At 33.8% G+C, this 17105-nt stretch overlaps 1 protein-coding gene across 1 annotated transcript; it reads right to left on the reverse strand.

Annotated features, from left to right (window-relative positions):
• Positions 1-1760: 1760 nt before the first annotated feature.
• On the reverse strand, positions 1761-16869 carry LOC134830204 (fatty acid synthase). The gene is made up of 11 exons (XM_063843608.1): positions 16751-16869; positions 15936-16314; positions 11004-11260; positions 8687-10604; positions 5973-8356; positions 5769-5916; positions 3604-5544; positions 2771-3160; positions 2613-2714; positions 2405-2548; positions 1761-2342 (listed from the first exon to the last, which is right to left on the reverse strand). The coding sequence occupies exons 3-11, from the start codon at positions 11135-11137 to the stop codon at positions 2235-2237; spliced, it is 7269 nt and encodes a 2422-aa protein (XP_063699678.1). The 5' UTR covers positions 11138-11260; positions 15936-16314; positions 16751-16869; the 3' UTR covers positions 1761-2234.
• Between the last annotated feature and the right edge of the window lie 236 nt (positions 16870-17105).

Below are 17105 nucleotides of genomic sequence, written 5' to 3' on the forward strand. Positions count from 1 at the left end.
ATTCATTCTAAAGTTGATTTCCATTGATATCTGATCGATTTTTGATCAAATAAAAAAAAGTACGATTTTATTATATGAGGAGCAAAAATCGTACTTTTTTTTTCAAGTCACTTTTCAACCAAATTTTGATGGGTTTCAAAGCTAAAATTGAATAAATATTCATTCTAAAGTTGATTTCCATTGATATCTGATCGATTTTTGATCAAATAAAAAAAAGTACGATTTTATCATATGAGGAGCAAAAATCGTACTTTTTTACTCAAGTCACTTTTCAACCAAATTTTGATGGGTTTCAAAGCTAAAATTGAATAAATATTCATTCTAAAGTTGATTTCCATTGATATCTGATCGATTTTTGATCAAATAAAAAAAAGTACGATTTTATCATATGAGGAGCAAAAATCGTACTTTTTTTCTCAAGTCACTTTTCAACCAAATTTTGATGGGTTTCAAAGCTAAAATTGAATAAATATTCATTCTAAAGTTGATTTCCATTGATATCTGATCGATTTTTGATCAAATAAAAAAAAGTACGATTTTATCATATGAGGAGCAAAAATCGTATTAAAAAAGTACGATTTTATTATATGAGGAGCAAAAATCGAGCAAAAATCGTATGGGTTTCTTTTTATTCATTCAAGTCATTGATATCTGATCGATTTTTGATCAAATAAAAAAAAGTACGATTTTACCATATGAGGAGCAAAAATCGTATTAAAAAAGTACGATTTTCTCAAGTCAATTTTCAACCAACCAAATTTTGATGGGTTTCAAAGCTAAAATTTAATAAATATTCATTCTAAAGTTGATTTCCATTGATATCTGATCGATTTTTGATCAAATAAAAAAAAGTACGATTTTATCATATGAGGAGCAAAAATCGTACTTTTTTTTCAAATCACTTTTCAACCAAATTTTGATGGGTTTCAAAGCTAAAATTGAATAAATATTCATTCTAAAGTTGATTTCCATTGATATCTGATCGATTTTTGATCAAATAATTTTATCATAAGGAGCAAAAATCGTACGTACGATTTTATCATATGAGGAGCAAAAATCGTACTTTTTTTCTCAAGTCACTTTTCAACCAAATTTTGATGGGTTTCAAAGCTAAAATTGAATAAATATTCATTCTAAAGTTGATTTCCATTGATATCTGATCGATTTTTGATCAAATAAAAAAAAGTACGATTTTATCATATGAGGAGCAAAAATCGTACTTTTTTTGAGGAGCAAAAATCAAGTCACTTTTCAACCAAATTTTGATGGGTTTCAAAGCTAAAATTGAATAAATATTCATTCTAAAGTTGATTTCCATTGATATCTGATCGATTTTTGATCAAATAAAAAAAGTACGATTTTATCATATGAGGAGCAAAAATCGTACTTTTTTTCTCAAGTCACTTTTCAACCAAATTTTGATGGGTTTCAAAGCTAAAATTGAATAAATATTCATTCTAAAGTTGATTTCCATTGATATCTGATCGATTTTTGATCAAATAAAAAAAAGTACGATTTTATCATATGAGGAGCAAAAATCGTACTTTTTTTCTCAAGTCACTTTTCAACCAACTTTTGATGGGTTTCAAAGCTAAAAGTTAATAAATATTCATTCTAAAGTTGATTTTCATTCAAATCTCGTCGATTTTTGATGAAAAAAATTTATCACCATTTTGACATACGAATCGTGATAATCTATCTTTTGATGTCTAAAATAAAAAAAAGTTTTTTTTACATAATTACATTTATTTTTACTCCATTTAGTTTCAATATTTACATTAATTTTCATAGACACAAAAAATTTTCCCTTAATTTGATTTTTTTTTATTTTTTAATAAATATTTTTTTTTTATTTCTACTTCTACTTTTTGTTATAAAGCTAAAATATTTTCTATTTTTTGCATTTTTTTTTGTTTAAATTTTAATTTTTGTCATTCGCTTTAAATATTTAGATTGGAATGTGATGTACATTTTATTTCAATTAAATAGCGTAAAAAGAGAGACTGCTCAGAAAAAAGCCATTTAAATAATTTTTAGATGACTTTTTCTCAGAAATAACCCAAAAATGGTAAAAATTTGTCTTTATTTGTGATTTTTATATAAAACATTTAAAGTTAGTGTTCTTAAATTTATCCTAATTTTCCATTTTTTCGGGGGAAGTAAATCACTGGTGCTTTGACAAGAGTTGTAAGTGTGTTTGTGTGAAAAAGTTTTTAAAGTAGAAGGTGGTTTTTTTACTTCAAGCTTTGAATAATTTGTGCAATTTGTTGGACACTGTCGCCAGTGAGGATCGATCTGTGATCACCTTTGATGGTTTGGATCTCGACTTTTTTGTTGCAAACCTGAAAAAATTTAAAATTTCGTTTTAAAATGTAAAGAAATGAAGAAATTTTGTAAAAATTACCTGAGATAATCCGTAATCTTCACTCAATTTCGCGTAATTTTCTGTCGGTTTGAAAAGCAACGTCTTTGCATTAATCTTTGTTTCAGGATTGTAGTTGTGTGCAGCGAGAAGTTTCTTGTAGAAGCTTGTGGCGGTTTGCATGATCTACAAAAAAAAAAATAAATTTTTAATTAAATTTTGACCAAAAATATTTTTTTAAAGGACTTACGAGTTCAATTGAGTACTTTTGTTGTAACGCGGTTTGCACCAGTTCAGCACATCGTTTCAGTCTGCTTTCAAAGTTTGGAAGAGCAAGAAGTTCTTTTGCAACCTAAAATTAATTTTTCATTAATTTTTGATTTTTTTTTAAATTTCAATCGAAAATACCTTTGAATAGTCTAATTTTCCGCAAACAAGTCCAAAGTAGGCCAAAGCGTAAGATTCTTCGTCAGATTTTGAGGATTGTTTTTGCTTGTGGACTTCCGTGTACCAACTGACGTATCTTGGAGCACCATCTAACATCACCAATTTGCAACTTTCTCCCTCGTTCTCGAGTTGTGAGACCATTTCGAAGGCAATTGAGCCGCCAAAGGAATATCCAGCAACGGTGTAAGGTCCTTTCGATTGGATTTTCTTAATTTGTTTGATGTAATGAGCGGCAATTACTGGGATAGTGTCAGTTGGAACGTCATTTGTGCATTGCAAGCCATAAACTGGGACCGAAAGTTGGGCGGCAAGAGGAAGTAAAGCTGTTGTGACACCTTCAATGGCATGAACCTATGGAAAAAAAATAAATATTTGATAAAAAAATTAAAAATTTTGTTAAAAAATGAAATTAAATTTTATTAAGAAAATTAAAAAGTTGAAAATTTAAAAGAAAAATAAAATAAAAAAATAAAATTAAAAATAAAAAAAATAAAAAATTATTAAAAAATTATTTTGGAAAAATTAAATTTTCTAAATGTAAAAAAAAAAATTTTTTAAATATTTAAATATTTTTTTTTTGTTAAAAAAAAAAAAATACGAAAAAAATTAAATTTTGTTTAAAAAAAATTATTAGAAAAATTAATTTTTTTGTAAAAAATTAAAACTTTGTCGCAAAAAATTGGAATTTCGTTTAAATTGGAAAATTTTTATATAGGAAAATTTGATGAAAAAAAAATTTTATTAAACAAATTAATTTTGAATTAAACTTTTCTGAAAAAAAATTGAAAACTCACCACAAACATCGCATTTTTCGTTTCAGAATCCGGCACTTTGGATGGCAATCGTACGAGCGTTTGACTTGGCATGAGTTCCGCATTGAATTGCACTTGCGTTCCATCCCCAATGGGACTTGCATCTGGCGACGAACGTCCATTTGTCGTTGGAGCACTGTCATCACTCGCTCCTGCTGCTCCCGATTCAAGTGCCTTCAACTTTCCGAAAGTCAATTGACGGATTTCCTGTGCACTCATCACCAAATCGTAACTTCTCTCGAGCGTCTGTTTAATTTCAGCTCCCATAAGCGAATCCATACCGAGATCTGCCAACGAAGCGCCATCCCCAATGTTTTTCGTATCTTTCAATCCGAGGATATTCGCGATGCAACTCACGAGCGAGACACTCGACGAGGCATCAGCTTTGCGTTTTTCGGCGACAACCATGGAGGCAAGTACGGCATGCGGTTGTTGCATGAACATGTCAATTGTTTCCAAGCAACTGAACATCCGTTGAGGCAACGTTCCGCCAACGACGGTGTCATTTCCGCCCAAATTCTCCAAAACTAAACCGACATCTCCGATGGCACCCCATTGAATTGCCGTCGCTGGCAACCCTGAAGCTTGACGATTTTCGCAAATTCGTTCCATTGCTGAGTTAGCTAAACCGTAATTCGTTTGTCCGATATTTCCGCGCCCGCAAGACACCGAGGAGAAACAGATAAAGTAGTCTAAATCTGGACAGAGTTCACGCGAAGCAAGATCCAAGTTCTTTGTGCCATCGACTTTGGGGCGACAAACTGTTTTGAAGTCAGCTTCTGTTTGATCATCCAATAACCCGTCACGCAAAACGGCAGCCAAGTTGATAATTCCCCCGACTGTCGCCAATTTATTCGCTGCCTTCAACAATGAACGAGCCCCATCGAGTGTCGTAACGTCATTAGTGTCAATTTGCACAGTGACGCCTCTGTCGCGCCAACGTCTGATCATCAAAGATTGATATCCGGTCTTCACGCCGCTTCGAGAAGTCAAAATAACATTGCGAGCCCCGCGAACAACCATCCAGTTGGCAAGTTCAAGTCCAAAACCGCCGAGACCTCCAACCAAAATGTACGATTTATCGCTGTGCAAATACGTTCGTGGAATGGAAGTGACGAGTTTTGGCGTGGGTTTTGTCGTTTTCTGCGTTTCTTCGTCGCGTACCTTGATCACAACTTTGCCAATATGCTTTCCGGATGCCATGAATCTAAATGCTTGTTCGATTTGTTGATCATTGAATACGGTAGTAGGCAATGGGCGAACAGCTCCTGTCTTGATGCCATCACGAACGAGTCCCACAACTTGCGCAATTGTCTCGTCGTCACCTTCCATGACGCTGTCGAGCAAAATTCCATGGAACGAAGTATTTTTCAAGAACACCGACATGCCAAGCGGCGAATCATTGTTCAAATCAAGTTTACCAATTTCCAAGAAGCGACCATTCAAGCCCAAACATCTCACGGAAGCTTGTAATTTTTCTTCCGCCAACGAGTTTAGGACTAAATTAACGCCACGACCTCGTGTTTCGCGCATAATCATCTGCTCAAAGCTGCAATCGCGGGAATTTCCGATGTTTTTGTCCTGCAATTGGGGGAAAGTGCGTTTGAGGAATTCGCGTTTCTCCTTGCTGCCGACAGTTGTGAAGACAGTAAGTCCGTGGCTGAGGGCAACGGAGATAGCGGCTTGACCAACGCCTCCGCTGCCAGCGTGGATGAGGATAGATTCGCCTTTTTGCATTTTGCCGCGAACGACGAGGGCGTAATAGACGGTTGAGTAAACGCAGGGAACAGTGGAGGCTTGTTCCATTGTCCAGTTGTCGGGAATTTCCCAAATCATGCTGCGGGGAGCGACACAAGTAGTTGCCAAGGATTTTGCTTGAACCATTGCCATGATGCGACGTCCTTTGGAATCGCGACCAGAGAACTGAAAAAAACGAATTTAAGGTAAGTTTTAGTCAAAACATATTTTTTAAGCAAAAATTTAAGAATTTTTATATTGAAATTTTTCATGAAATTGAATTATGATTATTTAAGCTTCTTATTAATTATTTTTTTTTACTTTCCACAGGTTTTTTTTTTTTGAATAATTCTACGCTTGTTCATGCTTTAATATAAAATATGGAAAAAATTAAATTTCCAAAAACTTACTTCCAATCCTAATACACAATCTTGGTATGGCAAATCTCCTGGCAAGGCATCAACTGATAATTTTCCTGAGCTCAACATGACATCACGGAAGTTGATTGGCGCATAGTAGACTGTGCACAAGTCTTCCTTCTCTTGATCAACGTTATTTCTGCAAAAAATGAACAAATTTCAGCAATTTTCTAAATTTCAACTTGAAAAACTTACAAATCCATCGACAATGGTCCTTCAATCCATCTCAAACTTGCCAAATCTCCCTTTGTCAAGGCATTAACGTAAGCATGTTCGACAGGAAGTGTTGGAATAGCTTTTTGGTTCTTCAATCTCAAGTGACGGAAAGTTCCCCAAGCTCCATTTTTGTAAACATTTGAGATAAGATCCTTCTCAACTTGCGATTTGTACAATTTTCCATTGAAATCAAAGGCTTCCGAGACCTTATCTTGCACAAAATAGAGACGTGCAAATTTGCCGCCAGCTTCATTTTTGATGCAATTCATGAGACCAACAGCTCCGAAAGTTTCTTCGCCTTGCACGACGATGTAAGTGTAAGTTTGGGTTTCTTCAGCAGTTGCCAATGCCTTCTTAAGGTCATCAACCCATGAGAAATTCTTCTCAGTAATGACAAGTTTTTGCGTTTTTCGTTCGGACAAATCTTGGCGAGGGCGCAAAAGTACGAAAACTTTTTGATCGCACGTTTGAGACATGACAACTTGTAAATTGTTTTCTTTGAACAATGAATCGCGCTTTGAGGCATTTTGATAAGCTGTTGCTGATTCTTCCAACAAGACGAAGCATGTTTCTTTGATCGAAGCTACAAGTGCTTTTAATAATTGGGATCCATTAGCGCTTGAAAGAACATCATGACCGATAGCGAGATGACATCCAGTCTCAAATTGATCCACATTGTCGTCCTTAACAACCAACTTGACACCACTTTCGGCGAAAATTTGTGTAAATGAATCACTTTCTTGTCGTTGAACGACAACAACTTCGCTCGATAATGTCGGTTCGCTTTCGATAAGGTCTTGAACTTGCAATGCCAAAGTATTTTCCGCGGATTTATCGTACGCAACTTCGACAGTTTTGAATTTCAAAGCACCTGAACTGTTCTCCAAAGCAAGATGGACAGCTACTGATACGGCATGTTGCTTCGCGCGATCATTATTTTCGCACAATCCCTTTTGATTTTCATTTGGAACGAATAAATATCGCTCCAATTTGGGGGATGTTTGTGTTCCCGATCGACGAGGAGCCAAAGCGCACTTCATATGACGCATTTCAACACCGCCAGCTTTGATAACATTGATATCTTTGTACATGTAGACCGGAATGACGCAATTTTCGGTTGACTGACATTGATTTATCCAGTTCATGTGTTTCTCCGGGTTGATCGTGACACGACCGATACGCGTTGGAAGGTACAATTCACGTAAATCCTTGCCGAGAATACTGAATTGCAACATTGTATCCATGAAACTGATCCAATTTCCTTCCCATTTGAGTTCGCCCAAGTTGCCACATGAATCGGCTTTCGTTACGCCACGGAAGAGACCTTGATAGTCATATCCACGTAAACGAAGTTCTTTGTAAATGTCAGAAGAATCGAGTTCAATGTTGACTTTATCCTCCAATTCCAAAGGTTCCAAGGGAAGTTCTTCTCGTTCGATGTCTTCGGGCACGTAAATTTTGCCGGAAACAGCCAACGTTCCACTTTCGCAAATCTCAAATTGTCCCGTGCCATTAAAGAATGTAATTCCAAACTTCACAGAACCCTCTTTCGGCATAATTGTGGCACGATGGAAGACAACGTTCTCCATCACGACAGCAGCTTTGTCCAAATTTTGGTTGTGCATCTTGGCAAACATGCGCCAAACGAGTGTCATGTATCCCGTTGCCGGGAAAAGAACACGACCATCAATTGTGTGACCCGCAATGAAGGCATCTTCATCTTTAGCCAAGTTTACGTCAACAACTGCTTCGCCGGATTGCGTATCAGATCCGAATTTGGCGAGGAACCATTTTTGCGAGTGATCCCATTTGATCAGGGAATTCAACATGGGCGTTCCATTGCCAACGGGATACGAAATTTGTCGGTATAACTTCGAAACGAGAGGTTGAGCTCCAGCTGCGTACAATTTTCCGAGGTTGGAAAGCAAAAAGGTGACGTTGTCATCACTGCCGCGTTTCATCAAACTCAAGTTTGTGGCTTCCTTGCCCAAAGAACGCTTCAAAATTGCTTGCAAAAGTCCGTGAGGAGCGATTTCGATGCAAATTGCATTTTTGGGAATGTGTTGCAGCGCAGAGTGGAATAATACGGGCGACAATAGATTGTTGACGTGATAAGCGGCGGAGCTTTGTGTAGCGAGAGGCGTGTTCCAAGATGATTCAGGGATGCTCGAACTGATCCAGCGTGGTGTGCGGTTTTTGGGGTTCGGGATGATTTTGTCGAGAGACTTGCGGAGACGAGGCGCAGCGTCAGCGATGTATTTGCTGTGGAAAGCCATGCCGGAGGATTTGACTCCTTTGGCGAAGATTCCTTCGGCGGTGAATTCTTCGACGACTTTTTGAACGGATTTTGGGGGTCCAGAAATCTGTTGAGAAAAATTTTGCATTAGAAATTTTGATCGAGAAAGCAATTTTTTTAAGTCGATATAATAGTTGAAAATGTTTTGGATTTTCTTTCGTCTAATTTTTTGAAAAAATTCTTTTAAATCTCTCGAAATTGTTAGATCTTGAAGTAAAAAATGTTGCTCTATAAATGAGCTACAAAGATTTAGGAATCAAATTTTAGTTTAAAAATGAAGTTTTATACTTTTAAATGAACACTTAGCTCTCGAAATCAACTTTTTTAGATCTCAAAATGAACAATTTCGATCTCGAAATGAACTTAATTTAGATTTTTAAAACAAATCAAAACTTACCGTAACACTGTCTTCACTGTTATGACAAGCTGGAATAACATCTTTGGGCAAGCGTTTGTGACATTCTTCCCATGAAAGCCCAACAGCAGCCATAGCACCTTCCGACAAATTTGTATCCAGAATGCTTCGTCCTCTCCAATAAGCAGCTAAAACTGTTTGTTCAGGCGTAAAACATCCATCAGCATAAGCACAACCCAATTCTCCAACACTGTGACCAACCATGCCATCAGGCGTCATTCCAACGTGTGTCAAAACATCCGTAAGTGCAACTTGAACAGCTGCAATTGACACGAAAGAGTACAAGATGTTATCAAAACGCGATTCGTCACTTTTTGTAAGGATATCAACGAGATCCAAGCCTTCTGGTTTCAAAGCTTCAGCACACCGATGAATGCTATTGCGAAAAACTTCGACTTGCATTAAGTCTTTTGCCATGCTTGCCCATTGGGATCCCATTCCGGAGTAAATGTACCATAATGGGCGTTTCTCATCTTTGCAATCCAAGACTTCGCGTGTCACTGTATCACCTTTTAGCAAGGCATAACCTCGATAATAATGCGCTGAAATGGCTTTCGAGTGAATTTCGTTCACCAAACCGAGGAATTCTTCATCATCTTGATGTTTCGCAGCTTCATCCAAAATGGTTTCGATCGCTTCTTCGGTACGTCCCGAACAAACCACGAGTTTGGGGAAATCATCTTTAGGCGTAACGACTTTCGGTTTACGATGCGATTTGAGGATGACATGAGCATTAGCTCCGCCGAAGCCAAATGAGTTGACGCCGATAATGCCGCCTTCCCATTTGAGGTTTTTATCGACGACCTTCATGCGACCATCGAGTAACCCATGCAAATCAGGGTTGGGTTTCTTGAAATGCAAATTGGCGGGAATGACACCTTCGTTCATGGCAATCAAGAGTTTCGCGAGTGAACAAACCCCTGATGCGGGTTCACTGTGACCCATGTTTGACTTGACAGACCCAATGAGCAAGGGTTGTTTGCGATCCTTGCAGAAAAAGTCACAAATTGAGTTGACTTCTTGTGGATCTCCAACCTTCGTGCCTGTTCCGTGAGCTTCAACGTATGTGACTTCACTCGGGTTCAAACCGATATCTTGATATGTTTCGCGAATGAGACGATTTTGCATGTCGCCACTGGGATATGTGATGCCTTGCTCCTTGGCGCCATCCGTATTTGTTCTGACATTTAACACGCTCGAGTAAATACGACGCGCATTGACAGCACGTTGCATAAAAATGACAACACAACCTTCAGATCGCACATATCCATTGCCACTTTCGTCGAAAGCTTTGCAGGCGCCATCAGGACTCAACATGCCCAAACGTTTGAATTGCAAAGACATTGTTGGTTTCAAAATCAAACCAGCTCCAGCAACAATCGCAGCATCACAACGTCCCAAACGCATATCTTCAAAAGCTTGCGCCATGGCAAACAACGAACTCGAACAAGCGGTATCAACGGCATAACTGGGACCCTTTAAGTCAAATGTGAATGACAAGCGATTTGCGAACATGGCACGAGCGCATCCCGTGAGACCATAACCGTTGACCAAATCTGGATCGCCGCACCAATATTGCTCCGTTTCCGAGTTAGAAACGCCGATGTAAACGCCCGTGCGGGACCCACGGATTTCCTGAGGATTGATGCCAGCATCAATGATGGCTTCGTGTGTGCATTCAAGCAACATACGAAGTTGAGGGTCCATGCATTCGGCTTGTTTTTGATGGATGCCGAAAAATTGGGCATCCAAGTTCTCGAGATCTTCGTCCTTGATCTTGCCAATGCGCGTTGGCAGATCGTGCAAACCAGCGGGCCAGCGACGGGGCTCGTCATTCACCATATCAACGCCATCGAAGAGGTTTCGTTTGAATTCTTCGATGTTAGAGCTCTCGGGGAGGCTGAAATAAAGAAATTTTCATGTCAAAAATATTTTAAGGTAAGTTTATACAAAAATTTTTATAGTTACTAATATGAAAATTTAAAATTTTTTAAACAATTTTTAAGAAATTTTGTCATTTAAAGAAATTTTTTTTTAATACTTCTTTAAAAAGGGTCAAAAATTTGTAAAATTTATGATAAGTTAAAAAAAAATTATTTAAGAATAGTTTTACATAACAAAATGAAATTTATTTAAATTAAAAAATAAAACATTTTTTCAAATTTTTTTTTTCAAAAATTTAAGATTTTGAATTTAAAAACTGTGTTAAAAAAACTTAAATTTCAACAAAAATTCGGAAATTTTTTATATATTACTTTATAAGCGTGAATTTTAATTTTTAAAAAAGTTTTTAACTTACCGGCCAGAGAAGCCCGTAATGCAAATGTCATCCTGCGGAGCCCGTGGCATGTACCGTCCAGCATTCGTCGGGTCCATGCCGAACATGGGATGTTGTCTGTTGTCAGATGTTACGTCTTCGAAGCGAGCAGGCATGTTGCTGTTGTTTCCTTGAGTGCGTCGTCTTTGTTTGTTTTGTCTCCGTTTGCGCGAAGGAATGATTGAAACCTTATTCACTGAATAAGGTCACTTGATAAAAGTACGGGGGCTTTGTGGATTCTGCGGAAAAAAAAGAGAAATGTGTCTATTAGACTTCACGTCAACTGCGATAATGAATTTGCGTAAATTTTCAATCATCACGTTTTCTTATCACCGGTACAAATCGAAACACGTCATAAATTGCTGTTTTTGTTATTTACAGAATGTCAATTAACGACACACCGCTATAACTGAGGATGTCAGCAATCGATCCCTTATCTCACACAACTACAGCAAAAACCTTGACGGGATTATCAGCTAGTTGGAAAAGTTGCGATAAGCAAAGGTTGAGGTGTGTCAAGGACATTGGAGTGGCGATGGATTAGAAAAATTCATCCAAAGGCAATAAAATGGCAATGAGGCTAAAAATCCAAGTTGGAACAAGTAAGTAAGTATAATAGAGATTTTGATAAAAAGATACTTAAGAAATTTTTTCATAGATGCTTAGGCTTGTCATCATATCAACTTTCTACATATCTTTCAAAACTCAAGCTCACGAGGATAGAAGGTCTTAAAAATCTTTAGATATTTTAAAATAACCAAAAATAACAATAATTTTACGAAAAGATCGAAAAATTCGAAATCTATGGATATTCTGTAATTGGGTACTGTTTGTTTGTGTTTCTACTTGCTGGCTTTGCCAGCCATAAAATAAAATAAAAATATTCTGATGCTGATTGGAGAAGAAATTTAGACACAAAAAGAATCTATCTACAAATTTACAAATTACGACTCAATCTTCATGTGAAGCTGAAAACATTACGTTGTCAAACCTAGTCAGCTTTCTAAATTAATCAAGGAGTTTAAACCAGACCAGAAAGAAATCGTGATCAAAATGGACAACCAAAGTGCAATTGATATTACAAGTTCAAATGGTTTCAGTAACAAAACAAAACACATTGACATTCGATACAATTTTCTAAACGTCAGATTCAGAAAGTTTTCCATAATTTCGATCTCGAACATGCTCGATAATAGTTAACTTGCAAACGCTTTACGTGCAAAAATCTTCCATTACAACCGCAATCGTCAATATTTGATCAGATTTACACACAATAACAATCACAATTATTTTCGTAACAACTTCATAAAAATAATTAGCTCCATGATATCCATTCATCAATCATAAAAAAAAACCTATTACGTCTGATGTTGTCTGCAAAACTACTTGAAATGCGAATCTCCGGACTAAAAATAACTTCTTTCGGAAAAGAACCACAAACAAACCTGTTGCTGTCAAAGCAATCGAACAAAGTAATTTAAAGTACATTTTTTTTTGTTAAATTTTGTTCTGTAACTGACGTCAATGAACACAAATACGAATGTTAAAAATTATTTGAAGAGCAAAAAGTCGCTCGTGGTTCATGAATACATATTTTTTTGCGTAATCTACACATTTTTTACAATGACGACAACAAAATGCATACTAATAATATTTGTTCTTGGATGATGTTACGTTTTGTCTTTGTCACGGTTTGCTAAGAACAAGAAGATAACATTTTTAAACGTCAGTTGTTTTATCATCAATCCGTTATGTCGATGCTTACCATCCTCAAGTAACATTTTTTGTTTTGGTTTTTAAAAACAAAAGACCTGGCGTTGTCATTCGGTAAATACTAGTAAGTAAAGCTCAATGAGCTTCAATAAGATAATTGCGCAGCAACAATAACAACTACCTATTTTTTTTAAAGTGAAAGCCAAACCGAATATTTACCAAGAGATTCTTTCACTTAAAAAAAATACTTTCGAGCGGTAATTTTTGCAAAGACTCGACCAGATACCTTTTTTATCTAGATACGAGCGCATTTTTATCGTAACTGCGTAGTATTTTGGTTATACAAGCAGCTACATTGTAAACAACTTTCTTTTTCCAAAAAAATGCGCGGCATTATGAAATGAGCACTAAATATGACATACTTGTCGTTTATGACCCCTAATAGCGCAAAAATAATAAACGAGTTCGCATGAACTTAAAAAAATTCAAGTTTAGTTTCTGTCTGTCAGAAAAAAATATTAAATAAAAAAAAATAAAGTTTGCTCATTTATATTTACATTTATTATATCTATTTGAGAAGCATTAACCAGTTACAGATACAAATCGCATGACGTAGATACGAAATTGTTCTAACAGCCTAACTTCAAGCTCAAATAGCAAAAAAAAAGTAGACCCGGTTCATTTTTTATTGTCCGCATGTTAATCGCGTTTTTTGTTTTCATCTTCTATTCTGATAAATTTCATGTTCACGGTTAATGACTACTACTATTGTATACGTAATAATTTCGCATCTTACGATCATACGTAAAACACCGGTTTATATACAACGTGGCTGTTTCTACATTCGAGTATACTGAGAATTAATATCACCTGATTCTTTCACATACAAAAGTCTATCGACACTCAGCTTCCTTGCGCATATGTACAAAAATACACACCTTTCTAAAAAAAAATCCGACTTGTTCATATGGCATAACAAAGAATGTAAATAAATAATAATTCATAATAATGATATAGTAAACGTATTTTATACATTATTTTATTGAAAACGACGTAATACCCGGTGAATTTGTCATAAAAAAAAAACAACAATTCGATTAAATCATTCAAATGTCGTGTAAATAACTGCAGTCCGCTGTTAAGAAGTGGTCTAGTGATAAACATTTGATAGTCTGATAAGGAATTTAATTTGACATGCAAAGTAATTTAAAGAGTTGATGACTGTATTTGATGGCAAATAATTTGCTGGAATTGTGATGCAAGTAAAGTATCTGAAAAATTCTCGGAAATGTCAAGAATTTCTAAGGTTTTTCAATTGCTGTTTCAAAGAATTTTGTGGCTTAACTGAAAAATTTCCTCATGCTGTATTAAAATTTGCTATGAATGGAATGACATTCTTTAACAAAGTAAGATTTTATTTTAAAAAATAATTTTTTATTATTTTTTTTTTTAAATTAAAATTATTTAATTAATTTTTAATGAAAAAATTTCCTTTTTTTAATTTTTTTTTATAAATTCGAATTTTAATAAAAATTTTATTTTTTTTTTTTTTGATAAAAATCAAATCAAAAATTAATTAAATTTTTTTAAAAATTCTTGATTAGATACATTTTCAATGATTTTTTATTTTTTCATTAAAAATTAATTTAATAATTTTTATTAAAAAAAATATATAAAAAAATTATTTTAATCAAATAAAATCTTAGTTTGTTCAAGAATGGCATTTCATTCATATAGCAAATTATTATTGATGTAAAACTTCAAAAAAAAATAGCTTTCAAGGATTTTAAAGAGCTAAAATCAACTTTGAATCAATTAATTGATCGACTAATTAATTTTGTTAATTTTTATTTCCTACAGCTCGCAAAAAAGTGATCCATAAAAAAATCTCTTTACTTTGTCTTTGCCAAAACATTTTGCTACGTCACCAGCTAACGTAATAATTTTTTACTCTCATTGCTTATTAATTACTATGCAAATGATTCAACTTCGAGATTAGGTATTCTCGTTTAAGAAATATCATTGACGTTCTACAGGTTGTATTACGCAAAACTTTCAATATCAAACACAAATAAAATTTTTCCACAGAAAAAAAGCTATAAAAATAATGAATGGAAGACACGTTAACCAAAAAACGAATTATCTCACGATTATATGCGAAAAAATTCGAATTGCACTGAGTTGGCATTATTCACTCAGATGCCAACAGCGAAAAAATTGAATTGAATTTTCTTATCACTTGGGTTTTTGATTAATACTCTAATATTGCATAAGAGTACTAAAATTTAATCTTCTTATTTAAAAAAAAAATTGTACACATCACAACGTGACAAAAAATTATGCGGCTTTTGTAAATTTCATTTAACATAATTTCTATTATTGATCAATTAAATTTCATTTTATTCCGCAATAATAAAGGAGACATTTACCTTTTGTATTGCTTATTACTTAATCTTTACAAATTTGTCTCAATTACTCGTTTGAATAGCGTTTATCATCATTTATTTTAATATTACGCATGTAATTTGCTTTAGAATCCTTGATAACGTGATGGATGAATATTTCCGCATAAAAGTTAGATTTATAGGTTTACATCGAAAATCAAGGCAAAATTTAATTAATTAGTAATTTTCCACACGTTTTTACTGATAAAATAAATAATTTAATTATTTTAACTATTTTAATTAATTTAATTTTAATAATTTATTAATAATTATTTTTAATTTTTAAAAAAATATTTTAAATATTTTAAAAAATTATTTCTCTTTATCAAATATTATTATTATTAATTATTTCTCTTTGTTTCTCGTTAATTTTAGTTATTTTTAATGATTTTTAATTAATTTTAATACTTTTAATAACTAAGGAAAAATTATTTTTAATTTTTTGAAAATAATTTTAATATTTTAAAAATATTTTTTTTAAATTGATTTTAATTATTTTTTTAATTTTAATTATTTTTTAAAAATAATTTTAATTATTTTTAATATTTAAAAAAAATGTTTTTAAATTGATTTTACTTATTTTTTAACGAATTTCGATATTTTTAAGTATTCTCAATAATTTTAATAATTTTTATTAATTTAAATTATTGTGATTTTTTTTTCTAAATTAATTTTAATATTTTATTTATTTTCACAGACAGACACTTTTCACTACCACTCAAAACGTATTTTACGAAAAAAAAATATTTATGCTTACCTTCCTAACTAAGAATCCTTGTTACGTCGTCGTTCTAAAGTTAATTTAATCCAAGTCTATTTTTTTTGTATAAAAAAATTTATACAAATCACTATCACTTTTTAGAAAGAGAGTTCTTTATTTAATGAGCTTCTATAAATATAATCACTTTCAGTTAATAATTTCTTTTTTTTGCTTCTTTTTGTCACTTTTTTGCAGTATTTTTTTGTGATGTGATAAATTATTATTAGAAATAATTACACTAAATCATGCGAGATTTTTTCTGTACTTTTTTCTTGCAAAGTACACTTTTTTTGTCAAGCTTCCTTCTTTTTATTTTAATTATTTATTTATTTTTATTAAGGAATTAAATCCGCACGCTCCTGCAACCAAATAGAAACTGAAATAAAATTGAAAATGTTTGATGATTTTGGGTTCTATAGCAAAAGTGTATCGCGTATATGTACAATGGAACATGCATCGTGAACGTGTAAATCTACATAGAAGTGAAATGATCGTATGATTTCGTATCGGCTGATGTTCTCTTGCATCTACGAACGTACGGCTGGCGTTTCGCGTGAATGATGTGTAGGTCGTGTTTCTTCTTTTTTTTTGCACTAATATTTTTTTTCTGTTTATTTTTTAACTCTGATGGTCAATTGAAAGAGACTTGGAGGTAATTAAGGATACTACGAGAATTGTTGAAGACACAGTTTCCCGGTGAGAGTGTGACAAATGCGTGACTTTTTAAATTAATGACAACAAAGATGACTCAAGAATCGATTTGTGTTGCGCCATACAAAACAGTTTGAAGCAATTTTTAGACAAAAACTTACCTTGTTGAGTAATAATTTTACGTTTTTCTTTGAATATGACACTGGTCAATTGATTTTATTTTGCTTGAAAAGAGTGAGAAACCGCAAAAGGATATTTTAGTTCGGTACTTTCTGTCAGGTTGTCAGTAAAAGACTGAATTTTTTCTCCTTTCGTACGACAGTTGAGCGTTTTCCGCACGGTAACTCACAATTGTTGTTGTTGTTTTTGTGTCTATGGTTGCTACTATCACTGGAAAATTGTCTTGACCTTGAAAAGATTTTTTATTTTTTTTTAATATTTTTTGCACAGGATTTTTTTAAATTTAATTCTTATGTTTAATAAAAAAAATAAATTTAAAAAAAATTAAAAAATTTA

This window comes from Culicoides brevitarsis, chromosome 2, assembly GCF_036172545.1.
Source record: "Culicoides brevitarsis isolate CSIRO-B50_1 chromosome 2, AGI_CSIRO_Cbre_v1, whole genome shotgun sequence".
NCBI classification, from domain to species: domain Eukaryota; kingdom Metazoa; phylum Arthropoda; class Insecta; order Diptera; family Ceratopogonidae; genus Culicoides; species Culicoides brevitarsis.